Source organism: Poecilia formosa, unplaced genomic scaffold (genome assembly GCF_000485575.1).
Source record: "Poecilia formosa unplaced genomic scaffold, Poecilia_formosa-5.1.2 Scaffold94, whole genome shotgun sequence".
NCBI classification, from domain to species: Eukaryota; Metazoa; Chordata; class Actinopteri; order Cyprinodontiformes; family Poeciliidae; genus Poecilia; species Poecilia formosa.
The window spans coordinates 1,758,753-1,783,479 of record NW_006800033.1 but is presented as its reverse complement, the minus strand read 5'-3'; the positions used below and the strand labels follow the sequence as shown (position 1 = coordinate 1,783,479).

The 24,727-nt window shown below is 38.1% G+C and overlaps 2 protein-coding genes across 6 annotated transcripts in view; one reads left to right on the top strand and one right to left on the bottom strand.

The window, feature by feature from the left end:
• LOC103142261 (protein FAM134C-like) overlaps nt 1–2,583 on the bottom strand; it is a 5,276-nt gene extending 2,693 nt beyond the window's left edge. The window contains exon 1 of the mRNA XM_007558216.1: nt 2,578–2,583. Coding sequence (XP_007558278.1) covers nt 2,578–2,583 — 6 coding nt within the window. The remainder of the gene's footprint in view (nt 1–2,577) is intronic.
• A 205-nt stretch (nt 2,584–2,788) lies between these two features.
• srcin1a (SRC kinase signaling inhibitor 1a) overlaps nt 2,789–24,727 on the top strand; it is a 41,130-nt gene continuing 19,191 nt past the window's right edge. The window contains exons 1-11 of one of the 5 annotated variants that reach the window (XM_016674358.1): nt 2,789–2,839; nt 11,370–11,565; nt 13,198–13,493; nt 15,321–16,096; nt 16,236–16,337; nt 16,816–16,856; nt 18,326–18,346; nt 18,985–19,145; nt 22,319–22,494; nt 23,362–23,492; nt 23,799–23,946. In XM_016674358.1, coding sequence (XP_016529844.1) covers nt 11,463–11,565; nt 13,198–13,493; nt 15,321–16,096; nt 16,236–16,337; nt 16,816–16,856; nt 18,326–18,346; nt 18,985–19,145; nt 22,319–22,494; nt 23,362–23,492; nt 23,799–23,946 — 1,955 coding nt within the window. In that variant the 5' untranslated portion in view covers nt 2,789–2,839; nt 11,370–11,462. Of the gene's footprint in view, nt 2,840–11,369; nt 11,566–12,179; nt 12,192–13,197; nt 13,494–15,320; nt 16,097–16,235; nt 16,338–16,728; nt 16,857–18,325; nt 18,347–18,981; nt 19,146–22,318; nt 22,495–23,361; nt 23,493–23,798; nt 23,947–24,727 lie in introns of those variants that run through there. The other 4 variants (XM_016674361.1, XM_016674357.1, XM_016674359.1 and 1 more) reach the window with 4 other exon arrangements.

The following is a 24,727-nucleotide window of genomic DNA, read 5'->3' as shown; positions in this document are numbered from 1 at the left end:
GAGGAGGGAAGGGAGGGAGTAAAGAGTCTGCTTTACATGCAGGTCAGGTAACGCAGCGCGCCACTCTTTGAGGCTACGTTTCTTCGCTGGACTCCACTTGCACGTGTCTGTGTGAATGTTTAATTGTGCAGATGATTCTCACATTTCTGAAGTGAGCGTTGCATTTGACCCCTCAGTTCTAAGTTTAATCTGACATCTTAAATAGACCGCAGTAATTATCCGCTTAAGGCATAAAGTGACATAAGAAGCTGCTTGTAAATTTGCAGCAAAGCATAGAATAAGTTGTTAAATGTACTCTTACGACAGAAAATGTTCTTTAATTGCATGGTTGTCAGGGGTAACATAATCAAATAAACCCTCTCCAGTTTGCTTTTTGTAGTATTTACAACTCAAAGTCCAAGCTGTGTTTATCTGCCTCTGTCAGCAAAGCGGGCAGAAAGGATTAGATATGTTTACCTTAGCATCACAAGTGCACGTTATTAATGCAACAGACGTTGCCAAAGACAGATGCACAAAACCACAAATTTCTTCTCCGCCATTAAAGCTGGTGTCTCTGACTTATTTTGTCTTGCGGGTAAGAACAAAATCATTCTTCTTAGTGTCATAACAAATTAATTGCTTTTATTTACAACATTGAAATGATGCCCTTGGGCTCCCCGCAGATGATGAAACTTTCTGGTTATGTTCAATATAACCGGATAGTCAAGGCCAGTTTACTTTTACTCTGGAGAGACCTCATGATTAGCTCGTCCCTGACACAGACCCATTATCAATGACCCATTAACCCCTAACGCAACCTCTCCTCAGAGAACATGATATTATTAACAAATTCATCCATCCAGTGCGTTTTAAAATAGCTTATTTACACTTGTTGAACCAATGCTTGAGGAGTGTAAAAAAATAAATTTTTGTCTTCAACAACAGCAACCAAAAACATTTGAAAAACACAAGCAGCACAGCTGGCAGGAGTATAGACTTTTTTTCACAGCATTACATCAAAGCGTTGTCTTTCATTCTAGCTGCTATGACGTTTGTCAGGAGTCATTTATATGTTAAAGGAGAAAGAAGCGTAGGTTGAAATTTTGATGTCTTTTTTTTCTTTTGGCATATGTCTGAGCCTATATGTTCACATACCTCTAATATTAAAGTACTATATAAGGAACAACTGGATTTCTCAGTTAATCAGCCATTATCAGCTGCGTCTTTGTTTCCAGGTTGTTGAAGTTCTTACTATTGCTGTAACATAATTATCAAAGCTCTGGCTCTTTTCCAGAAGACTCCTTTTATAAAACAGCGTATATGAATGCAGCAACTGACTGAGCAAACTCACAAAAGAAGCAGCTTGACAGATAAACCTCGATGTCAAAGTATGCTTAATTACAAAGAACATATATATGGAGGGGCTATTTAATGCTAGAATACTTTTGTCAGCGTTAAGTGCTGTTGTTTGCATTTTCATTATAAAATTAACACATTAATCAGAGTAAAACAACATTTATATTAGAAAAGTACATTGAAGTTGGTATTTACTTTATTTTTGGCCAAATGTTGGAATATTATATGTCCAACTGTTTTCTGCAAAACAGAAAGAAAACATCAACTAATACTGAGTATTAATAAATCAGGTACACCTCTGAATTACCAAGCAGTTATTGCTGTTTTCACAAATACATTGCAGCCAGAAAAGTGCCAGACATGAGTTTTTATCTAAAGCAGAATACATTTAATGAAGAGGATCTCCTGCTGTGAGGAGTTAGCATAAAACAACAAGACCTAATGATATGTACCTCCCTTGTTCATAAAAAAAAAAGCATCTGTCAAGTTTCATGGCTTGTGGAAAAATATCAGTCACAGTTAAATTCTAATCTTATTGATTATAAAACTTTTTAATAAACTAAACTCTTGAAATAGGTTTATTCTCAGCATAAGCATATATTTAATTTATGATTATATATATATTGAAAACACACTGACTATCATAACTAAAAACATGCCTGTCACTTTTTTAATCCTATCTCAGGGTAATGTGGACTTTATAGAAGAGAACCTAAATTGGGTGAATATTGCCTGCAGAGAAGTATAAAAGTGGAGTTGGAATTACAATTGAGATTTGTGAACTCTGCTCCATCTTTAATATTGCGTATCGTCAACTTGAGATATTGCTAGGCCAGCAGTGACTATGTCTGGTTTTAACTATGGGGTAATTATGGCTTATTTTAAGTCTTGTTACCTTAGGCCTTTTATGGATATGTTAGCACTTTTTCTGCAATGTCCAACCAGCAGGAATGGCAAATGTGCAGATGTTTGCTACGTTATTCAGTGTTGCAAATTAGCAGGTCAGCTTTGGGGGTTGTGATGAAAAGTGAGCAGCAGGTGGAAGGAGATTGGAAGAAACCAGAGAGCAAGAAGGGGACAAAATGGTTGTTTGCCAGTGTTGAAATCTGGGAGAAAAGCCAACGTTGCAAGGAGAGAATGGACTGCTGATTTTACTTAATATTGCTCTTTTCATTTCATTTATAATAACACAATCTCATGTCAGGTTTTCAGTAACCTGATGCCTGAAAGCGGAGCCATTACCTCCATCATTGACCAGTCAGTGCTTGTGTTTTCCATATATGCTTTAAATTTACCTGTCAGCAATATACAGTAAATCCTTACAGAAGGCAGGATAAATAAAAAAAAATCGTTGTTACATTTCAACTAATGTTTTTAAAGTTTGCATTTTCTTGCAATTATTATGTATGATTCTCGAGAGAGTAATTTCTCTATCTTTCTCGTGTTTCTTTCTTTTGTTCTTCATGAAACTCCACAGCAACAGCCCAACTACTGGAGCTTTAAGGTTAGTGCTCCTTGTCTAAGTGTGTTTGTCATTCTTCTGTCTGTTTTGTGTGTGTTTACGTCTGTGGCATCTTGTCCACCCCCAACCCACTTAATGTCCCTCTTGCTGCTCTTTTTTCACACCCTTCTTACTCCTGCAACATCTTTTCACTTTTTTGGACAGAGCTTGTGTGTGGTTGTGGCTTATGTGGTGACAGAAATGTCAAGGGTGAAAACAGCTTAATCTTCTTCGTGCCAATTTAATTTGTAGACCTTCATGAACTCGTGACACCTCCGTTAGTTAGCATTACTGACTGGAAACATTTGACCGGCTGGTTGTATTATGCTGGCAGTGAAGTAGAGCTATCAAATGTGTCTTTATGGAGTGGTTTTTGATGAGCAGAAATTAAACAGAGGAAAAAGCTGAAAAAAAGAAGCTGAAAGAATAAAACAAAAGCATCAGATTTCAAAATATTCAAGATCCAAAACTACGTCGAAAAACACAGTGTTTTAGTTGACAAACAGCTAAGAAGTTGATGTTTTTCACCTCTAATCAGATTATTAGATCTGAAGTATAATATAATTGCAAACTAATAAAAACAATTACTGCACTTATTTTGTATTATTTTATGTTGTAAATTAAATGCTACTATTATGTAGTAGCATTTGTCGATAAAATCTGATCGTTTTCTGGTATTTGGTTTAATTATTTCAATGCTACTGAACCATAAAATGTAGTTTTAGCGGCCTACTTTCCCTGACATTGTAAATTGCTGTTTCCTTTACCCCACAACGTTACTTTAAATTTGTGTATTTGTGTTGCTGTTTTCTTAAATTGTGTGATTATTCAGAAAACAGTAAGATCTATACACTGATATCAAAGGTGCTTCTGCAGAGATAGATTTTACCATGAAAGCATCAAAAATATTTAGTGGGGGGAAGATTTGAAGATCATTTCTTATACACAATGTGAATGACACCTTTTATATTTGCAGGGCTTTCTGCAAAGCTTTCTTTCTAATCAGTGAAGCTCCAGAAACCCACGCCCTACTTCAGCATCCCACCAGCTCTAATCTAAACTCAGCTTTCCACTCTTGTGCTTAGCTTAGCTGAGAGTCCGGGGAGATTAAACAAAGGCTACACTCAGCCGCTGTGAGGTTCCTGAAAGAAAATCTTGGAATATATTTCTATTTTTATCCAGTAACATAATCTCAAATGAAAAAAAAAAAATTACTTGAATGCATTTATCTCCCACATGAGAAATTAATAGTTGTGTCAATTTGTTTTCCACACACTCTGCATTCCTGTACTTTGAATAACTTCTTTTTTTAAATTGTGAATAATTGCTAGCTTTTTACTGAAGTATTTCTCAAGGCTAGAACCAACAAATAACCTGTTTAACCTCTTTCCTCTCTTGACAACCTGTTTATATCATCCATGGTCATGGGCCTGTTCTTTTGATTTCATCTCTTCAGCTCATCAGACTTTGAGTAATATTTACAAATTCTTCCAGGATCTTTGGATGAGAGGAAAACCCAACTTTTACAGTCATCTGACCAAGGCACAGTTAAACTATAAGGTTATTGGGTCATTGTTATTGATTTTTATCAAACAAAAAATTGGAAAATGCTCTCTTTGAGCAGTTCTCAATTATCAGCTGTAGAGACTTTATTTTATCTACTGTGCTTTGAATTATTATCCTCAATTTCTGTGCCAACAAAATAAAATTGCCTCTGCATCCGGCTGTTTTTAACACGGTTCAATTTGTTTTAACATTTTAATAATTGCTGTGATTGTAGATATAAATAAGCATGGCTCTGTGGCTTGTTTATTATGGAAAAAAATGAAATCACAGACGTTGATTATTTATTCTGTGCAATTACATGTATGATTTTTATTTGTTTTACTTTAATTTTACCAGAAAAAAAAATAATCTGCAAAAATCACCCACAAATGTGGTGACCTTATGGTGACCCAGGCCAAATTAAACAGCACTAAATTATGTCAAGCAGCTTCTAGCCAATCAAATTTTGCTCCTGTGATCATGTGTCAGACAGTTAGCTGGTTAGCACAGCTAACTGTTAAGAGACACATTTAAGAAAAGTGCGCCTGTTTGCCATGTCATATTTACAGTTTTAATCTAAACCTTAAAAAAAATGAAAAAGACAGGAGGACATAACATTTTCAATTTGAGTCTTCCAGGCCTATATGACTAATTCTGCCTGGAAATCTCAATCATCATCTCACCTCTTCTTGGAAATGCTATTTTTCTTGATTTCCTTTCACATGCTCCATCAGTTTACAATTTACTGGGATCTGGCAGAGCCATCATTTCCATGCATTGATGACTTCAGGTCGTCTGAAGAGAAATGACTCCATTATTATGAGGAGATTTTGTGTCCAGACGATTGACTGCAAAGCTTGAGAAGTTGAGGTGAATTAATTGGACAGTTAAGACTAAAATGGATGTGTGGTAAGGGCATATTAAGGAGTCAGTTTCTTTAAATTTCATTAAAAATTTAGAAAGTGCTGACTCATTGCAATTAACCACAAGCAAAGCATGTGGATGAGACTCAGAGCTTCTGTCAGCAGAGACTGAGGCGGAGGCAGATAATCTGACAAATCAGTTGTCTTGGTGAGAAGCTTATGGAGTGACAGGAGAGAATCAGTGAGTGATGTTGTGTAAAAGGTGTGAGAGGGAGACATAACTAGGGGTGAAGACAAACAGAAGCTTTTGAAGAACACCAAGATATTAGTTATAGGGGGTGAAAAAAACTGAACAAGCTAGATATCAAAGGACTCAAGGAAAAGTGGAGACGTTAAAAGATTTGTCGTTTTAAACATTTAACCTAATACCCTGCAACTAACGAGTTCACGCACATCAAGCTGTGCGACATTTCTCTTTTCAGTTTTACTCAAGGGGGTGAGATTAGAAGTGGAGGCTACTTGCATCCATCATGTCATGAACGAGCCTCGGGGCCCATGCTGCAGTGCAGTTTAGCCACACTGTTTCACCTGCTTGTCTAGCGCTTTACCTCAAATCAGCCACATACTAAAAAAACACACTACTGGATCTCCATTGTCTGACACAGCAGACTGTAATAACCCTTTCGGCTCTCCGCAATCAGGTTGTATCAAACGTGATTGCCTCCCCAGCGCTATCAGCTGCAGATTACGTGTTCTGGATATAAAATAAAGCGGACATGTTGTATGTGCATTCATCGGGGTTGAAGGATTTACCTCACAAATTATGATCCAGACATATTTAAACAAGCCGATTAAAGTTTTTAGCATCACGGTGTCAAATGTTTCGGGCAATTATGGGGGCATTGTGACCCTCAGCAAAACCGCTCATCTGATTACAGCTGCTCTGACAGAAAATTAGATTTCCAGGGAGCAACTGCGGTTAATTTTGTTTTTTGCTTAATCTGTACAGTGAAAGTGAGGGAGATGAATGAAGATTTAATTGACTCCCAAACCAATCTCAGTGTTGCACTTTAATCTACAGCACTGTGAAAATTATTACAAATGTTGTCCTCTTATCCTTATTTGTGGGACGAAAGTTTCAGATAAGCAAATTTATGATCGGTCAAAGACAACATGAGTCAAAATGAACAAGCAATTTTTAATTTAGTTAATTTATAAAAGGAAAAAAAAAACCTATCCAAAACAACCTGACCTTAATTTAAAATTGATAGAATTGATAACCCCTTTACTTACAGCAAAGTAGGCCCAGGGCACCACACTATTGACTCACTGCAATATTCTTTATATGAAATGTTGGGTTAGTTTTACATCAGATGTCATGGGACCGAGACATTTTTACATTTACTTTTGTCTCATCAGTCAGCAAAGTATTTTTCCAAAAGTAATCTAGACGTTTTTGGGAAATGTGAGACATTCCTTTGTGTGTTTTTCACCCTAGAAAATTCCACAGATAACATGTTTGTGCAGTTTGTCTTGAATAATCAATAATGAATGCTGACCTTAAGGCAAGTTAGGTCTGGAGTGCTTTAGATGGTCTTCTGTTGTCATACAGGTTAGATACAGGATTTATTTATTGTACAGGACAGGTGGCAATGAGGCCAGCGTGTGGCTTCTGAGTCACAGCTAATATACCACATATCAGGTGGAATAAATATATTTACACAGGGCTAGTTTGGTTTGAACAGCCTTTTACCATAATAAATCAAATCTTCACTTACAAATGTTTTTTTGTCTAATCTTAAACATTCAAGTGTAAAAAAAATTAAACAGAACAAATCTGTTCTGGAAAAATAGTTTTTTTCTGATACAGGTTAACTAGAGCTATTTTTTTAGGTGATACATAATGTCTTCTAGTTTTTGACCTTATAACCTTCTTCGGTGAATGTTTGTTTTTAACAGAGAGAGCATGTTGCTACTGCGTAGTATTAGCACAAGAAATCAGAAGAACTGGTGGGAGGTTGCATAAGTTTAATGCAGTTTGTAGCCTGAGGTCTGTTGTCGGGCCACCTTGTCCTACTTTCCACTACATTTGCTTGTCTTCTAACCTCATCCTGTTCCGTACTCTTTTTTCCTCTCATCCACAGTGAATAAAGACTCAAGAAAACTCAGTAGCAATTGGGTTGGGCTGAAACTGTCTTAATCAGTAGAAAATAAAGGGTTTTCTGAGAGAAAGGCAGCAGAACCGGTTCCTGGCTTGTCTAATAGGAGCAGATGCAAAACCAGATGGTGTTTTTGCATGAAACGTTTAGAATACAAAATTACTGCAGAAAGATATTATCAAGCCTCCTTCAAGTGGAAGCAGAAATAAGGAAGTCAGTATAGACAGCATGATGTAAAAAGTCAAGCTGAAAAATATGATACATTTGTAATTCAGCAACACGTTTCTAAGAGAATACAACCCCACTCTTTGCTGTTCCCACAGTTTTATTTTTCTTTCCGGCAGGATTAGAATGTAAAATTTGCGGTTTTCAGGCTTTGTGGAGAGCAAGTACTCGGATGCAACACATCCTCTTTGATTTTGTATTTGCAGAAAAAAATACACAGTTGCTATCATATTCAAGCTTGTTTTACTTCTTTTTAAAAAAAAAAAAAATCAACTATTACAGAGTAGTAGAGTTGCAGTCAGATTGTTGATAATATCTAATTCCTCTGCTGCATTTATTAGAACTAAGCATTCCAAACATGGTCGGCAAACAATGTTGCTGAATTTAAATTAAAAAAAAAATTGTCAGAGTGTGCTCATACAGCTTCTGACTAGGAGTTAGGCTTAATAATTAGTAAAAATCTTCAACATGAGTTGGTACAGATTGCACAAAATTCACTAATTACTTCCAGACGTTGCTACTGTTAACAATTTTTATTTTAGTTCATTGCTACAAAAGTAAATCTAAGTTGTTATTAATCTTCCCCTTGGCAAATACTCAATGAAATCAAGTGTATTTCTCAAAGTGGTACACATTTCTTCATATTTCAAACATTAGGACTTTTCTTCTTTAGTTTTTTATCTACAAAAAAATCATTCAGTCTCCTCCCTTTAGACAGGAGATACAAAGTCCCACTGGCCAGGAAAACAACAAAATAAAAGTCATTCATCCCTACTGCAATTACAGCTCTCAGCAGAGGTATTTGAACATCTTGTTTACTATTTTTATCTTGTTTATGTTCTTTTTTTAAGTTTTATGTGTGTATAAAGTCCTGTCAAGGAGAAATTTATGTCACTGTTGGTGTCAGATGAAGTTTTCTCTTCTATTCTAAAAAAAATTTTCAACACTTTTCCCTTGACGGAGACGCCATGAAATAATATCGAATCCTAGACCTACCTGATAAAAATGAATACATTATATTTCCCCATTATTATACGGTGGTTCGACAGTAAGGCTAGAATGTTGCACTTTGCAGTATCTGGTGGGCCCCTGGGATGCTGCTGGCTGTTGTTTTTTTTTTACAGTGTGGTCACTGTTTAGATAAATTACCCTATTAGAAAACATGTTGGGGGTTATCTGTCTGCATCTCACACTTTCCGGTAGTGCTCTAAAGTTGTCTGCCAGCACTATCTCTGGATTCTTCATGTGTGGGTGTGGGACTGCATTATGTATGATAGTGTCAAAAGGACTTTGACATTGCATGATGAAAGCCCACAGGCAGTTTACCTTGCAAACTTATTGTGGATGTTTTTGTGAACAATAGTAGTAAGTGCAAGGCAATAATTTGCTCTTGAGTAGATAACTATTTTAAAATTGTATATCTATTCGAAGGATTCTTTTTGACAAAAACTCAAAGACTTGAGCGGATTTTTAAAAGTGAGGCAGCAGCAAGATTAATGTCACAAAAGAAGAATAGGACTTTATTTTTTGCTATTAATGTAAATTCAGCTATGCTTTTCAAGCAAAGCATTATCCAAAGCAGTTGCATAAAACTGTTTAACTTGATCTCCTATTTTCCTACTTTATGCAATAACAACAAATCTGAATTTTATTAATCTTGGTGTAGATTAAATTTAATAGGATGCTGTGTCAGTTTTTCTATGGGGTACACTGTACAAATCTGACATGCATTTGCATGTCCTCAGAAAAAGTTTGTCACGTGCAACCAATTCTCCAAACATGCATCCTTTCACTGTATTTAGTTAAATACCAAAGTAGAAAATATATCATTATGACATTATTTCCAGCAATATCAAAATGGCTGGTAATAATGACGTAGTTGAAGTCAACTTGCACTCAGAAAAAGAATATATCAGTCAAAAGTATTTATTGCTATTACTCGAGAGAATGCACAAATGGTTTCCTTGTCGTTTTTGTTTTAGATTCCACAGCGAACTATTAGTTTCAGTCTAAAGCAGTCGACAGCAAAGCAATGCAAAAATTAACACAGAGGATTTAAAAAAACGACCAGCTTGTATTTCCACAACAGGGCGCAGAGTTGCTTTGGTTTCCTGTAATTTGGCAGCAGGGCAGATGAGAGCATTTGACATAAGAAAATCTTATAATGGTACATTACATAAAATGAAACACATTTTTTTCCTGTTACTTTTCTGCCTTTCATATGGATTTTAAAGCTTCAGACAGAGTTTAGTAACTCCCAGGTCAACCTAGCACAATCAGATATTAAATAAATATCACTCAGTTTTTAACAAGTGCCACATAACGTTAAAAAATGCTATTCCTACACTTGTCCTGGACAAGTATAATAAAAAGGAAGTTATAAAAAGGAAAAGGGTAAGTCAAAATGTGTGCAGTTCCTTTAAACTACACTGGATCCTTTTGGATAATCACTGCCTAATCAGCTTAAACGGACGAGCCGCCTCTGAGTTTAGAAATTGCAACTGATTTAGGACAAAACTGACAATCCAAAGAGCTAAATACTAAATGAGAAATATGTCTTCATAGCAGTTGTCATAGAGCATCAGTCAGATCACTTATCTTGATCCATATCTTACCTTAACAATCATCTACAGCATAAAGAATCATCATGTCAGAAAGACTTGACTAACACTTAACAAAATAATGCCTTTTTATCTTTGCTGTTTTTAAGAGATTGAGATGATTTTTATATCGTAATAAGTGACTACATCAAACTGTCTGCCCTGCTGCTTGATATTAAAGTGAAAGTAAAGTTGAGCTTAATCTTTTTTCTTTGATCATTGTGGTTTGGTGGTTTTTCATGAAAAAAAAATTTTTATTCTGAGTCTGAGCGCAGAGATGACCCTTCATGTCACTGCAGTTAGTCTCCCATTAATTAAAAGTTGCACCAATATGAAAGCCACAGAAGGTTCATGCAGCAGCTGAACTTGAACAGAGAAAGGACGAGGTGACAACCGTTGTGTTCATGCTTCAAAGAGAAGGAGACAGGCACTGCTACTAAACTGTGGGCTGAGGATGTGTCTGCTTCTTCCGTGAAAACAATCAGCAGACAGCATTCGGGGAGCTCATTACAGCAGCCTCTGAGCTGGAGGAAATGCTACAGCGGTGGGGAATCAGAGAGTTCAGTTCAGTGAGCTCAGCCTCAGCCGAGCTAACAGTCTTTGGGAGAGAAAGTGTAAGAGAGAGAAAGGAAGAGAGAGAGAGAGAGAGAGAGACGCCTGGGCTTAAGCCAGCAGGATAAACCCACAGTGAGAGCCTGGGATTTACATGAGCTTCTCCTCCCATCCCACAAGAACTCATTTAAAAGTTCATAGGTGCGCAGGGACAAGTACCAATGAGGGGGTCCATGAATGGATGTGGATGTGAAGTGAAGAATACAGAGTAACTTTTGTCAGGTTGCATACACAGTTTGACGCTGATAAATTCAAGAGGAAAGAGTTCCTCTACACTATAATGCATTTTATATGTCATTCTTCTGATGTTATAAACTGTGATGCAAGCAATTGTCAGTGAATGGCTGGTAGCTAAAACCCATTGTCAAGGTCTGAATAATCTCATTACTTGGCTTATTGTGTTATCCCTCATTGTGTGTGCTCCCTGTCTCTTCCAGTTGGTCTTCTGACATCAGCCTTGTCAAATCCATTTTTTCTGCCACAGTTTCACCTCTCACTGAATTCACACATGCCTCTGTGTGTCCTGCAGAGTCGCAGTCCACGCCATTCCCAGTCCACCCAGTCCGGACTTGCGGACCAGGCAGCCAAGCTTTCCTTTGCCTCCGCCGAATCCCTGGAGACCATGTCAGAAGCCGACATGCCCCTCGGGTTCAACCGGATGAACCGATTCCGCCAGAGCCTGCCGCTGTCTCGTTCTGCCAGCCAGAATAAGCTAAGATCTCCAGGTAATGATTCCGAGGCGATCCTGGCATGACCCGTCTCAACAGGCTGGTAGAACTCGAGGCAGATTTTACAGCTTTCTCTTTGCTTCACGTTGCTGCTGCTGCTGTGAAGCACTTTCCTGTTAGATGGTGGGAGGAGGTGTTATATTCTCAGTGCTTTTACCATGAAGTGTTTCCCTAGTTTAATTGCCCTTCTGCATAGACATAAAACAATCAAATGAGTGTTTCTAAATATATAAAAGTGTAAGTTTTCCTGATTAGACACTGTAAATTACTAACACTAATACTCTTACTGTTACAGACTGTGATCTAATGTTTGTAATAATATCAAGGAGAATTGGTAACAAGAAAAACCCAAATATTATTTTTGTCATATGGATATTAAAGTCTGCAGAGTTTAGTCATTCTGGACTATGGTCATTATTTGTAACAGTGAACGAATGAGAAAGACTAAGGTGTTTAGCAGAAACGCTGATCTCTTTCCTCTGTCTCTACTAATACCTGTCTTTTTTCTTTTCTCTATGACTTGTTTATACAAAGTATTATTTTTTGCCCCATTTGTAATTCCTTTTTCTTTTCCTTTGTTGTTGTTTTTGTTTGTCCCTTCGTGTATGAAGATGAATTTTCAGGTTAGTCAGGCATCATACACATCTTTTAACAAAACATTCTTTTTTTTTTCACAAACTTTACCTACTGCTGCTTATGTAAAAAAAAAAAACACTCTGCATTTTAAAATATTTTTAAAATGTAACTAATTATTTTTATTTTTTCTAGATATCTAAATGTTCACTAATCAGTGCAAAAGTTCTCAAGTAGTTTCCAAAATTGTGATTTTTGCTTTTATAGAACCATTTTCTCATGTTACATGTTACTGGGATTTTATAAGATGGACCAACTCAACGTGGTCTGTCAGGTTTTCTTCAGTTCCTTACTCGGGAGGAGTGTGCCCACAGTGTGATGCGTTTGGTTACAAAAGGCTGTTTCTGGAAGGATGTGTTGTCTTCATTACAAGTAGAGATGAGTAGAGCTCATCTGATAAGAGCTTCTTCTTATCACACATTTGCTGTGACTCCTGCATTACTTGTGACATGCTGTGACCAGAACTGCAAATTAAATGTCTTATGACTTTCCATCAGCAAATCTTTTTTGCAACTTCTCTGCAAATGCCAGATTTGTGAAGTGCGCAATTAATAGTTGACCTGTTGACAACTTTTCATATCTGAGCTGTGGATCGTTGCAGCTTCTTCAAAACTACTGTACAGAACAACAGGATTTAATTACACACATGTGAAGTCTATTTAGCAATTGGGTGACTTTTAAACATGATTAATTGCTCTTATTTGTTTTTATTAATTTCTGACAAAAATGAGCAACTTTGTGTTGGTTTATTACATAAAATCCCCCAAAAATCGAATAAAATTATGACTGTAACATGACATGAGAAAGTATTCAGAAGGCTTAATTATGAGACCCAGAAAGTCGCCATAGTTTTTTTTTTTTTGGTGCCAGTAATCAGAATTTGTGGATCACAACCAACACCACAGTTCGCAAAATATGTCTCCACTGGTTATTCTCCCATCTAATAAAGCCAAACACTTCTGACTCAACCATCTCTCCCCCACAACTCTCTCCTAGGCGTGCTCTTCCTGCAGTATGGAGATGAGACACGTCGGGTTCACATCACCCACGAGCTGAGCAGCATGGACACGCTGCACGCTCTCATCGTGCACATGTTCCCTCAGAAGTTGACGGCGGGAATGCTGAAGTCACCCAACACTGCGATCCTAATCAAAGACGAGGCCCGAAACGTCTTCTACGAGCTGGAGGACGTCCGGGATATTCAGGACCGTAGCATCATCAAGATTTACCGCAAAGAACCCATCTATGCTTCTTACCCTGCGGCTGCACACCTGGCTAATGGAGACCTGCGGGTAAGCAGAAGAGACCTGAGAGGTGGGAAGGGCAATTAGTGTTGAATACCCCTGTTATATTGTGAAGTCGGCGCTGCAGCAGAGTTCTTTGGAAGATAAATTTTGCTGTTTTTGAGAACGGTATCTTTACAGACTTTCGCAATGTATTGGGGGTTAGCAATGGAACATGTTTTCCCGTCGGAAATGTATTTTTTCATCTTCAAATAGGCCATCTGTTGCTGTGCAGGCAGGAGAGAACATGTTCCCCTGTAAAATGAGCATATTTTAACATTTGAAATGATTTCTGCTTTAGTAAAGATAAAGCAGCCTGAGGGAGAACTTTTTTTTTTTTTAACTATTATTGATGCAAAACTCTGCTTACCATCTGCATTATTCACCCTGAACTGGGAATACAAATGCTATTAAAAAACACTGAAGAGTGTTTCTGTTTACTTACACTGTGCTGTGGCAATGCTTACACTCATTCTTCCATCTATTTGGAGCAGATATGGGGTAAAGAAATGGCTGACAGACAGGGAAGAACTATGAATACATTTGGATAGATACTCCAACTTAATCTGATTACAAATCATTGTGTCTCTGGTAGTGGAAAGCTGATGTTCTCTGTGTGTGATATTGTGAGCTCAGATTCAGAGAAACAAAACTGTGAGCGAGAGAGTTAAGCTTCTAATATAGTTATCCATCCAATATTGTATTATATCAACTGGAAAATCAAAAATGAGAGGTGTACATGAAAAGCACTCTAAAGGGGATATTAAAAGATGAGAAAACACAAACCTTTAACTGATAGCTGATGTATAACTAAAGTCCCCTTTCAAAGGTGATTACATCAGCAGCTTTTTGTGCATTTGATGCAGTAAAAACAGTTGAAAAGATATTTACATGCAGTGCTTAAAAAGACACGTTCTTTTTTTTTTCTTATTGTCTGATATTAAACCAAACAAAACCTTTCCTGTTTTTAGAAAGTCAGGATTACAAAATATTTCTATTTGCTAAATACCAGAGTAGTGGGTTCCTTTGAGAATATTGTATTATGTTCCTTCTAAAGCTGCACAATATGTTGAATCACAGTCCTCATTGCAATATCAATATGTGCAATATTGCAGTCGCAAGGGACTGTTTACACTCAGTCTTTGGTAGACTAAGATATTGCAAATCCTATATTCAGGCAGTTGGATGGACTTTCATTGTCCACACCTGATTGAAAGCATTGGTAACCAGTGTGATAGAAATGAAAGAAAATAGAAAGGAAAATATGAGTTAAGGACAGTAGATTTTGTCTTACTGTAAGATTACAGTGCTTGTAATTATTATTACCCTTCAGAAAGAAAGCAGGTTCTCTGTCCCATAGATACAGGTATTTTGTTGTAAAAATTGCAGAACAACTCCATGGCAAAAGAGCAAAAGGCCTTGTAAAGATGCTGGCTGAAGCTGCTCTGTATTGCTTTCAAAGCAGTCCCTTTCAAAAGACTGGATGTCCATAAACATTTTTTCTATGGGCTTATGTCCTTATGTCTGCTTATTCAATAGAAATATGCTGAAAATTAGATTTTTTTAATATATTCTTTTTTAATTTTGCCTTAAGAGAGCAAAGTTCAAGTTTGTTTTGCTCATTTGATCAATGCCAACTAACTTTCAGCCACATTTAGACTTGAGCATTTACTTTTTAGACAAAAGTTTATGCTGTTTGTGTTGCAATGGCAGTACTTTCTGTCTTTGCTTTGCTTTTTGAGAAGTTCCTCAGCAATTTTTGATGTCTCTGGTAGGGTAGTTCACATCCCTATCATCTAATGGCTGCCATCCTAACAACTATTTTGTTTCTTACAGAGAGAAATGGTTTACTCATCTCGGGAATCTTCCCCAACGCGCCGCCTCAACACTCTTCCTTCCTCTTCGACCTCGGCACCCTCTGGCTCTCCGTCCCGCTCTCGCCTCTCTTACAGCGGGGGGCGTACTCCCTCCTTCTCCGGAAACCATCCTCAACACGAGCAGCCCAGACATCCCCACCATCCTCCAGGTGGCCATGGTGCCAACATGGGTCTGTCTCCATCACCAAGTGCCATCCTGGAGCGCCGTGATGTCAAACCAGATGAAGAAGTTTCTGCAAAAAAGCTGGCTCTGATGAAAAATGAGGCACTGTATGCTGATCCCTACAGTTTGATGAATGAGGGTCGCCTCAGCATTGCCTCCACCCAGTCTTTGGCTGCCATTGGAGACCCTTTCAGCTACCCTGTTACCACTGGCCTCTACCGGCGAGGGTCCGTACGCTCTCTTAGCACCTACTCTGCCGCTGCCCTTCAGGGAGACCTGGAGGACTCATTCTACAAGCCTGGAGGTTCACTATACTCGGACACATACTCCTCTGCAACCCTAGGAATGGGGTTCCGCATGCCGCCCTCGTCCCCACAAAAAATCCCTGACATGCAGCTGAGGGACAGGGACTCGTATTCCACTTCACCACGACCCTCGCCTGTCAGGCAGACTTTCCGGAAAGACTCTGCCTCCTCCTCTGTGTTTGTGGAAAGCCCGAAGTCGAGGCCCAGCTCCAGTTCAGAGCCTGGTTTTGGTCCTTCTTTATCTGGACAAGACGCAGACACAAGCAGGTCAGCCTCATTTGGAACAGCTCACTGAATGTCTTCAACTATAAGACATTTTCTAAATTAGCCTTTCACAGAAGCATTGACTGTTCCACTGTAATCTGCCTGTGCCTATAATTTTATAAGCATTATGTATTTTTTTCAGGGATCACCGCCTGGAGCGTATGGAGGCCATGGAGAAGCAAATAGCCAGCCTGACAGGCCTCGTGCAGAGTGTACTGACCAGGGCACCAGACAGCGACAGCACGTAAGACCCTCTATTAGACCCCATTAACCCTCTAAAAGTCACAAATACAGCCTCAGATTTGACACATAAGCAGGAGTATTGACAGGAACAGCGGCAGGCTATTATCAGAGCCATTACCAGCTCCATGGTAGTGAGGTATTGCGCGAGCACAGGTCCAGTACAGACCACTAAACCATCAGCTGCAGGCAGCTGTGCTATTGATCTGCTGTCGGATTCACAGAGTTTTCAGCTTTTTACATTAACTATGTCAAGCTATCTCTGTTCATGTACATACCAGGAGTTTATTTACTAGAAGATAACTGAGTTAATGTGAGAAGTTTCATCATATCCGGTAGTGGTGCTTTGAGCATTAGCTCTGTAATTGCCTTGCGCTGTGGCCGTTGATCCTCAGATGCGGCCTACTGCGTCTCTGCATGATGGCGGGCTGCCCTCCAGACCAAGGGACGGAGTTTTCACGGCCATTACCTTTCTCTTCCAGCGAGAAGACCGAAACTAACAGTGACGGCTCCGCCACTGGAAGTGAGTACAGCATAGTAATCGAGATCTGCGAATTGAAGTGTTACTAACACTCCTGTTTCTCCGTTGCCATGCCTATACGCATGTTCTTGCTAACTCTGCTCTAAAAATACTGAATGCATACTCTGCAGTGATGCTGATCTCCAGGCCTATTTGTCCATGCTCTCAATGTGGGAAGACGGGCAAGATTTGATATGGGGTACAACACTGCTGAGCTACTTGTTGGTTTTAATTTTCTTGTTTTATGTTCTCAGTCTGAGAAAATGGAAAATTGTGCCTTTCCTGTTTTCCGGTGCAGCATTTTTTTCAAATGTCAATATCAGTGAGCCTCGTGAAGCTAGTAAAGGTGAAAATTATTCTATTTTATTAGTTTTGAATGTGACTAAAACAACTCTCCTCAAAGCAGAAGTGCTGGCAGTTGCACAAAGGACCAAGAAAGTTTTCCACTGCTCAATTTCATGGCCAGTCAGTGAAAAATGGGTTGCCTCTTATGGTGCAAAGCATAAGATATCTAAGAAATGGCTGTAAACAGCAATTTTAACTTTAAGTAGAACCATTCTGTGCTAAATTAAAGGATGTTTAATGTTTTGCTAAACAATATAAAATACATTTGATCATTTCACTTGCTTACATTTAAAATTGTACTTATTTACATTATCATCTTGTGGTCTAAAATTTACTTTACCAAAAAGACAATAAACGAGGGCTTTAAAAAAACAAGAGTATTTAGACTTTCCTAAATCTTCACTTGGATCAAAATCAAATCTCTAATCAGTACTAACTCCAAGAAAAAACCCACAACATTTCCGACTAAGACTTTTTTTTTGCTATTAACTCCTTTTATTTTTCTGTCGGTCATTCTCCAAAATGACCTGTTCACCACTGAATATTGAAATACCCTATTAGATGCACAAGGAAAGTAAAAACAAGGCTGTTAGAAATCTCAAAAATACTCTTGAACACCTTTGGAGCTGTTTCAAATGTGTTAAGTAAGCAAGCAAATCCTCAAAAGTGTAAACATAACCCTCTAGGCAAGGTTTGAAAACAGACACAGCTGTGAAATAGTTAACTCACTCTGTGTGGAATTATTTATTTTAGATGGTTGTTGAACTTAAAAATGACAATTTCATAACTTGTCAGCATCTGTAGCATGGATTAGATCAGTTATTGTCCTTTTTAAGTTATTTTTTCTCCTTCCTATAATTTTTCCGACTTATTCAAACACAGATAATCTTTGCTTAGATCTTCATGGACTCAGTTCAAAGATTTAAATGCGTCTGAATCTTCCTCATAAATTGGTGCAGTGCCAAAACACTAAGGCACCTCCACAGTCCCTTCCTCTGCTGTAATCAGTAGAAATCTTCCCTGTTCATCCCTCTTCAAATATAAAATCTGAAGACTCTCCTCTTTCTTTTGTCTCTATCCCTCCTCATTAATTTCTTGGTAACTGGCTCACTCTTTCTATATTCCAGCTGGACGTCAGAAGAAGAAAGGTAGTTGGCATCTCCTCCTCCTGTCATCCTTTTTTTATTTCTTCTGTCAGACATTCATCATGACTCTCTGCCCTCTGTATGGGTGTTGGTGTTGCTGAAAAACCAGCAGTCTCTGTTCTCATGTTTTCCTCCTGGCTGTTTTTTTTCCCCGGAAAGCGGACTCCTCTCCTTATGTCTCTAATTCTTGAATTCTTTGCTTGGTTGTTTGGGAATTTTCAGAAGTTTATTTTGTCACACACTAGACACTCGTTTGCGAGTGTGTATGTGTGGTCAAATAAATGGCAGATTGATGGCCATACTCACAAAGCCCTGTGTTGAGATAAGAGCGTTCACATCCCTGTGTGTCCCAACTAAACAGACAGTGAACTTCTCCCCCGGTTACTAATAGCATGAACTCACTTTTTACCCGATATACAACTAGAGTTTTGTGAATATGGTGGTTTTTGTTGCTTTTTCACACTGGATAAAGCGTGCGTGTGCCCAGACCTACTCTCTATATAGATGTATTTATTTGGGTATTTATGCTGAGAGTGTGTGTGTTGCTCATATTGTATCTGAAATGTAACTGGAGCGCTGCTTAACGAACTAACAGAATTGTTTCCCAATGATCCCCCAATATCCTGCTTTGTGATTAGCAGCCAACACGCCGTCAGCACCTTTAGCTCTGATGCCACCACCGCCATCTAACACAACCCCGGTGAACGGCGTGGGTCGCCTGCAGATGAAACTCCATCTGCACGGTCTGCAGCAAAATGCCACCGACCTTCGCAAACAGCTCGGTCAGCTTCGCAAGATACAGGTATCTAAAGTTTAAACAGTTTATCTATTTCAGAAACGCTTTCCTGTTCACTCCTGAAGATATGTACCTTAGAGATATTGCCATGTAATTTGGAAAACTTATGTTAAAATTCTCATTCTCTTTAATGCATGATAATAAAATCTCATTTCCAACTGTCATTCACAAACACTGTGAGATTTTGTTGATTGAAACATGGTTGTGCCAGCGTCATGCTGTCTGGATGCTTTTCATCATCAGGCATCGGGGAATTGATGAAAGTTTATGTGAACATGTAGTTAAAACAGAACAATCCTGGAAGATAATCTGTTAAAAAGTGCAAAAGATTTGAGTTTAGGACAGAGGATCTGTAGCAAAGCTGGAAAATACATGTTAAGGGTGAGGCAAGCTGCTTTGATTGGCTTTAGTTTATCATTTTATACTTGTTTTTTTTTTTACCATTTGGAATCCTTGTTAGTTTGCCGTTGCAGGAAATTACACTTGGCATTCATAAACACAACTCTAAGCATCTGCTGGCTGAGTATATATTAAGATTATTGGAGCCGACAGCTGTGTTCTCTGCTGACTCTGTTAGATACAGATATCTGTATCTACCTCACAGATCTTTTTATGAATTGCATTTCATTAGCATAAACACATCTTGTTCTTGCACTTCCTGAAATCCTACGGGATCGTGGGAAGGAAATTGTCACCTTCCCAGACACTTAAATGAATACAGTCTAAAAACTTGCAGCTTAGTTCACACAGTCCTAGGATATGACCTAACAGTGTTTTGAGTGGTTATTGGGGTTATATTAGCTGAACTTTAATGAATCAAGCTTTGCAGAGAGAAAGATAGAGCATTATGAATAATCATCTTTCAAAGTGACAGGGAGGAATATTAAATTTTATGTGCAGCTCAAAGCAATACAAGTGTACACATAAAAGTTTCATCAGCTACAAGTCTTTCCCGAGACAATGTTCTGATGACTGTGCATAATTCACAGTCTTGTGAACACCCCTTGCTAACAACTTTCCACTGAGGAAGTGGCCTGTGGAAAAGCAGGCTTTGTAGATTTTGCAGAGGAATCAGCAAAGCTGTTTTAATTTGAATTCAACCATTTTATAGCAAATACACAATATCTTGATAAGTGTAAACAGAGCCCTCATTTTTTTTGGAGTGTTCAGACCAATAATAGTGTTTAGAAACCAGAAGATTGTAAATTGCTTCAAAATATCACAAATTACTCGTGAGGTTACTTTTTATTAAGTTCCTCGCTGTTTTGGAACTTAATGTTTTGGCTTTCACTTATGAAAACTTTATAAAAATATCAATATATTTTAGATGAAATCTGGAACAACATCCAGATTTCAATATGCTGGGCAGAAATGGCGTCCAAGTGGGAATTCCAAGACTGAAAGCGCTGCTGACGAGTCAAAAAGTGGAACTTTTTCAAAGCAGTCCATCTTGTTTCATATGTCATAAAACTAATGCAAGATTCAGTAAAAGAAAATCTTCCTGACAAGAACGCTTGATTTTTCCCAGCATCACCTTAAACAGGCTGTTCAGGCTCAAAAATCCTGTTAATGAGGCCTTTTTAAAACAAGCCTACAAAGATGATTGGACCAAAATTATTTCTGCTATTAAAATTTCTTTGATGAACTGAAACATTTTTAAAAAATTAGATCTTATCATAGGATTCATTTTCTGAAGTTGTCAGTGTGAGGTCGTGTTGCTACTATAAAAATGAATGAATTTTAAGACATTGTACTCATGTTTCCCATATTGTCAATAGATATGGAGCTACTGCAGTATGCAGGCGGCTTTCAGCTTTTTATGTTCACTTCAGTGTTCAGGTGGTATTGTTTTCTTGCAAGAAAACCTGCAAGAAATTTTGCTGCAGTGGACATTAGTGGTATTCCATTTTGCTTGGGCTGCAGTGGTACAATATTGAAGCTAAGCTCGTAGTTTGTAGTGTTCTGAAGCGATTTGGACAGATTGATTTGATTGGTGTCTTTGCAGAGGAAATATAGAGAAAAGAGAGTAAGAGACAGTGAGTGTTTCAGAGCTGCTATTTGTTTCGCCACAACGATCACAAGGATTTCTTGAAGTTGTTAAGCAGCAAAACAGCTACAGCTGTGATGTACACAGAGAGGAAAGTTTATTGTTTGCATGTGTATGACCTCTACACCTGGGTTACTGTTGTTGCCCAAGGCACTGGCCTTCTGCTTCAATTTTGCATGAGGCATATGAATTATACATAAAGTCAAGGAAAAGGATGAGCAGTTAAAATTTAGAGACGAGGCAGCGCACTGGAAGATTAAAAACATGTAAATGCATTAAATATTTTTACTTAAATTTTTGCTGAACTCCAGAGTATACATGAGTGCAGCTGCTGGCAGTATACAGCAGTTGGGAATACAGTGTTATTCTGCATGTTAGTGATACTGTTGTCTTGCTCAAACAGAAGGCTGATAAATTATTAATTTTTTCTGGCTTAGCAGGTGATTTCAAACCGGGGTGTTGTGTTACGTGGAGCAGACCTGCAGAATGTTGCATTTATAACACAGACAGGGAGCTCAGTTCATGCTCAAGTGATTCTGCCATGGGCATTCTTTGTTTTTCTCAGAACTTCTGAACTTATTGTTGGGAGAAATATTTTGTGCAAATTAAAATTTAAGCAAAACAAGTGTGAAAGTCTCAAAATTCTAAAGTTTATAAATTATTTTTTCCTCACTGCACTTATGATGTTCTCTGCAGCTGCAGAATTTATATCCTTAACAATGTCTGGTGTTTGAAGATTAGCAACATAAACTGTTAATAATTCCAACAACTTTAACTTTGTCAACCTATATTAGGCTACAACAATGAACTTTGATGGAGGGAGGAGGCGTGTGTGAAGTTATGGACCACCACAGAAATGACTAAGTGGATGAAAAAAAAAGTTTTGTTTTTTTTATCATTTTTATTTATTCCCCTTATTCTGACACCCCTAAATAAACTCAAGTGCATCTGAATACCTTCGAAATTCCCCATGTAAATAAACAGGGTCTACTGGTGTAAAATGTATTGTAGGTATAAAATTGATCCAAGGGTTGTGAATACTTATACAAGGCACAGTCCAATACTTTGCAAGGTTTGTGAGCATTCTTGTCTTCCTGTTATGTTGATTTTAAATGTGTTTTTTTGTGTGTAGATGGACAACCAGGATTCAGTGCGAACTCTGCTGAAACGGACAGAGGCTGAGCTAAACGTACGCGTAGCAGATGCCTTGCGGAAGCAAGAAGATCCTTTGCAGAGACAACGCCTCCTTGTGGAGGAGGAAAGACTCAAGTACCTCAACGAAGAAGAACTCATCATCCAGCAGCTCCAGTCAGTCACATAAGATTATTAAAACCATAAAGTAAAACAACTTACTGTCTAAATCCAAAAACTTTGTATCAGTATTTTGTTCTGTAATGGAAAGTTTATATTTTGCATTTTTATGTGGCAACAATGTGTGATTTTGTCCTCTATTCTATTTGAAATGTAGCAAAAGTTATATGTCAGACATGGATTGTTATGTAAGATATGAGAAAAGTTCAGCTTTTGCAGCTTAATGAATTATAGAATGACTCGGTGATATGAAGAAATTTAACTGTAATTAAGCCCGACAATGGACAAGATGCTTATTAAGATCTGAAATACATAGCTGTCCAGTAACTAATTAGAATGACTGCAAAGATGAGAGTGAGAGCTACCTTGAGATTTAATCATCAGATATTGTAAGTTGCTTCGGTTTTATATGTGGAATTGCTAAGCCCCTAAATCACTGCACATTTCTGAATAATTGGTTGAACTCTTGGAGATCTTTGTTAATCAGTATTTGTTTTTCTTCCACACCAAATGTAGCCACCTGCTTTCATTCATTACCTACTCTGCTTTTAATAAAGGAATGCTGTTTGGCCTTGCAGTTAACATAACAGCATTATAATTTCATATTTGCATAAAGTCTGTGCTCTTGAAGATATGATAGGTACATAATTGACCTATTTTTTCAGTCACAGTTTATGCAAATAGCTTTTCAGATACCACTGCATACTCCTTCAGTTCAGCTGTCCATATCTAGTTGATAAACAGGCTGTTTATTGGCAGCAGATTAATCGACACATTTCTGATGTGATCAAGTTTCAATTTGAATACAACTTGATCATAAAAGAAAAATCCCTGATGCTCAACCTTCTGTTTGTTCTGTCTCAGTGACCTGGAGAAATCAGTGGAGGAGATCCAGAAGGAGTCGTCTGTCAACCACAAGCTGGTGACAGTGCAGGAGCTGGAGGAGAAGGCTACAGTTCTGAGAAAGCTGGGAGAAACACTCACAGAGTTGAAAAGTGAGTCATGCTGGCACATCCCTCACACTGTGCACTGCACAACACAGAAAACAGTCATTATGTCTAGTAGTCAGTTTATTTTCCACTAATTACTCACTGAGGCGCTGATTATCTTTTAGTCACCCGCAGCCAGTCTGCAACGTTTAATCGCTCTCGCGTTGCCCATTGTATGAATGAACTTGCTGACCATTTGCAGTAGCTCAAAACGTGGGACATTTAATTAACTTGAAAAGCTTTCGGTATCCTTGAGAGGTGTTTTGTAAAAGCATGCCTGTTTTGTGTCGCTCCTCTGCTTTTCTTCTACAGATCAATTCCCGAGCCTGCAGAGCAAGATGCGGGTGGTGTTGCGGGTGGAGGTGGAAGCTGTGAAATTCCTCAAAGAAGAGCCGCACAGACTAGATGCCCTGTTAAAACGCTGCAAGACTATAACTGACACCCTCGCCACAATGCGCAAGTATGAAACTGCTCTGAAGGTGGAGAACAGCACATTTGGCAGCTTTAGGTTCAGACTGAAGTGTCGAGCAAGCCGATACAGTGATGTGAAGAAGTGTTTCCCTCTTGCAGATTTCTGTGGTAGGATTGGTTAAGCCAGCTTAGTAAAGGTTCACCACTGTTTCATTCTTTCTCCATTTGTGGATAATAGCTCTCACTGTGGTTCGTTGGCATCCCAAAGGCTTAGAAATGGGTTTGTAACCCTTTTCAGACTGATAGATGTTGATGACTATGTTTCTCTTCTCTTCTTGGATTTCCTTAGATCAGAACGTAATGTGTTGCTTCTTGAGATCTTTTAGCTTTCTTCTAGAAGTGATCTGTCTATGGAAACCAAACCAAATAAATATGGTTAATCACAAGGATGAGTTAACTAGAGGGCAGTTATATTTACACATAGCGCAAAATTGGATTGGACAGTTTTTTTTCCCTCAGTAAACAGTTTGGAGTAAGTTTTGATATCTCCCTTAAATTTGATATATTCTGAAAAAAAAAACAAACTTCACTGTGATTTGAAATATTTAAGCATGTCAAATATCAAAATCAGGAGACTCCAAACTTTTAAGGGAAAGAAGCATCCAGTAATGCTTTTTTCATGGCACTAAATGCAGATTTGAATGCATTTTATTAGGTTTCATTGATAATAATTTGTTTTGAAGAAATAACACTCCAAACTTTGAAGGGAAAGAAGCATCCAGTAATCATAAATTCCAGCTGAAAGTACTTTCAAAGCTATTTTTATTCTC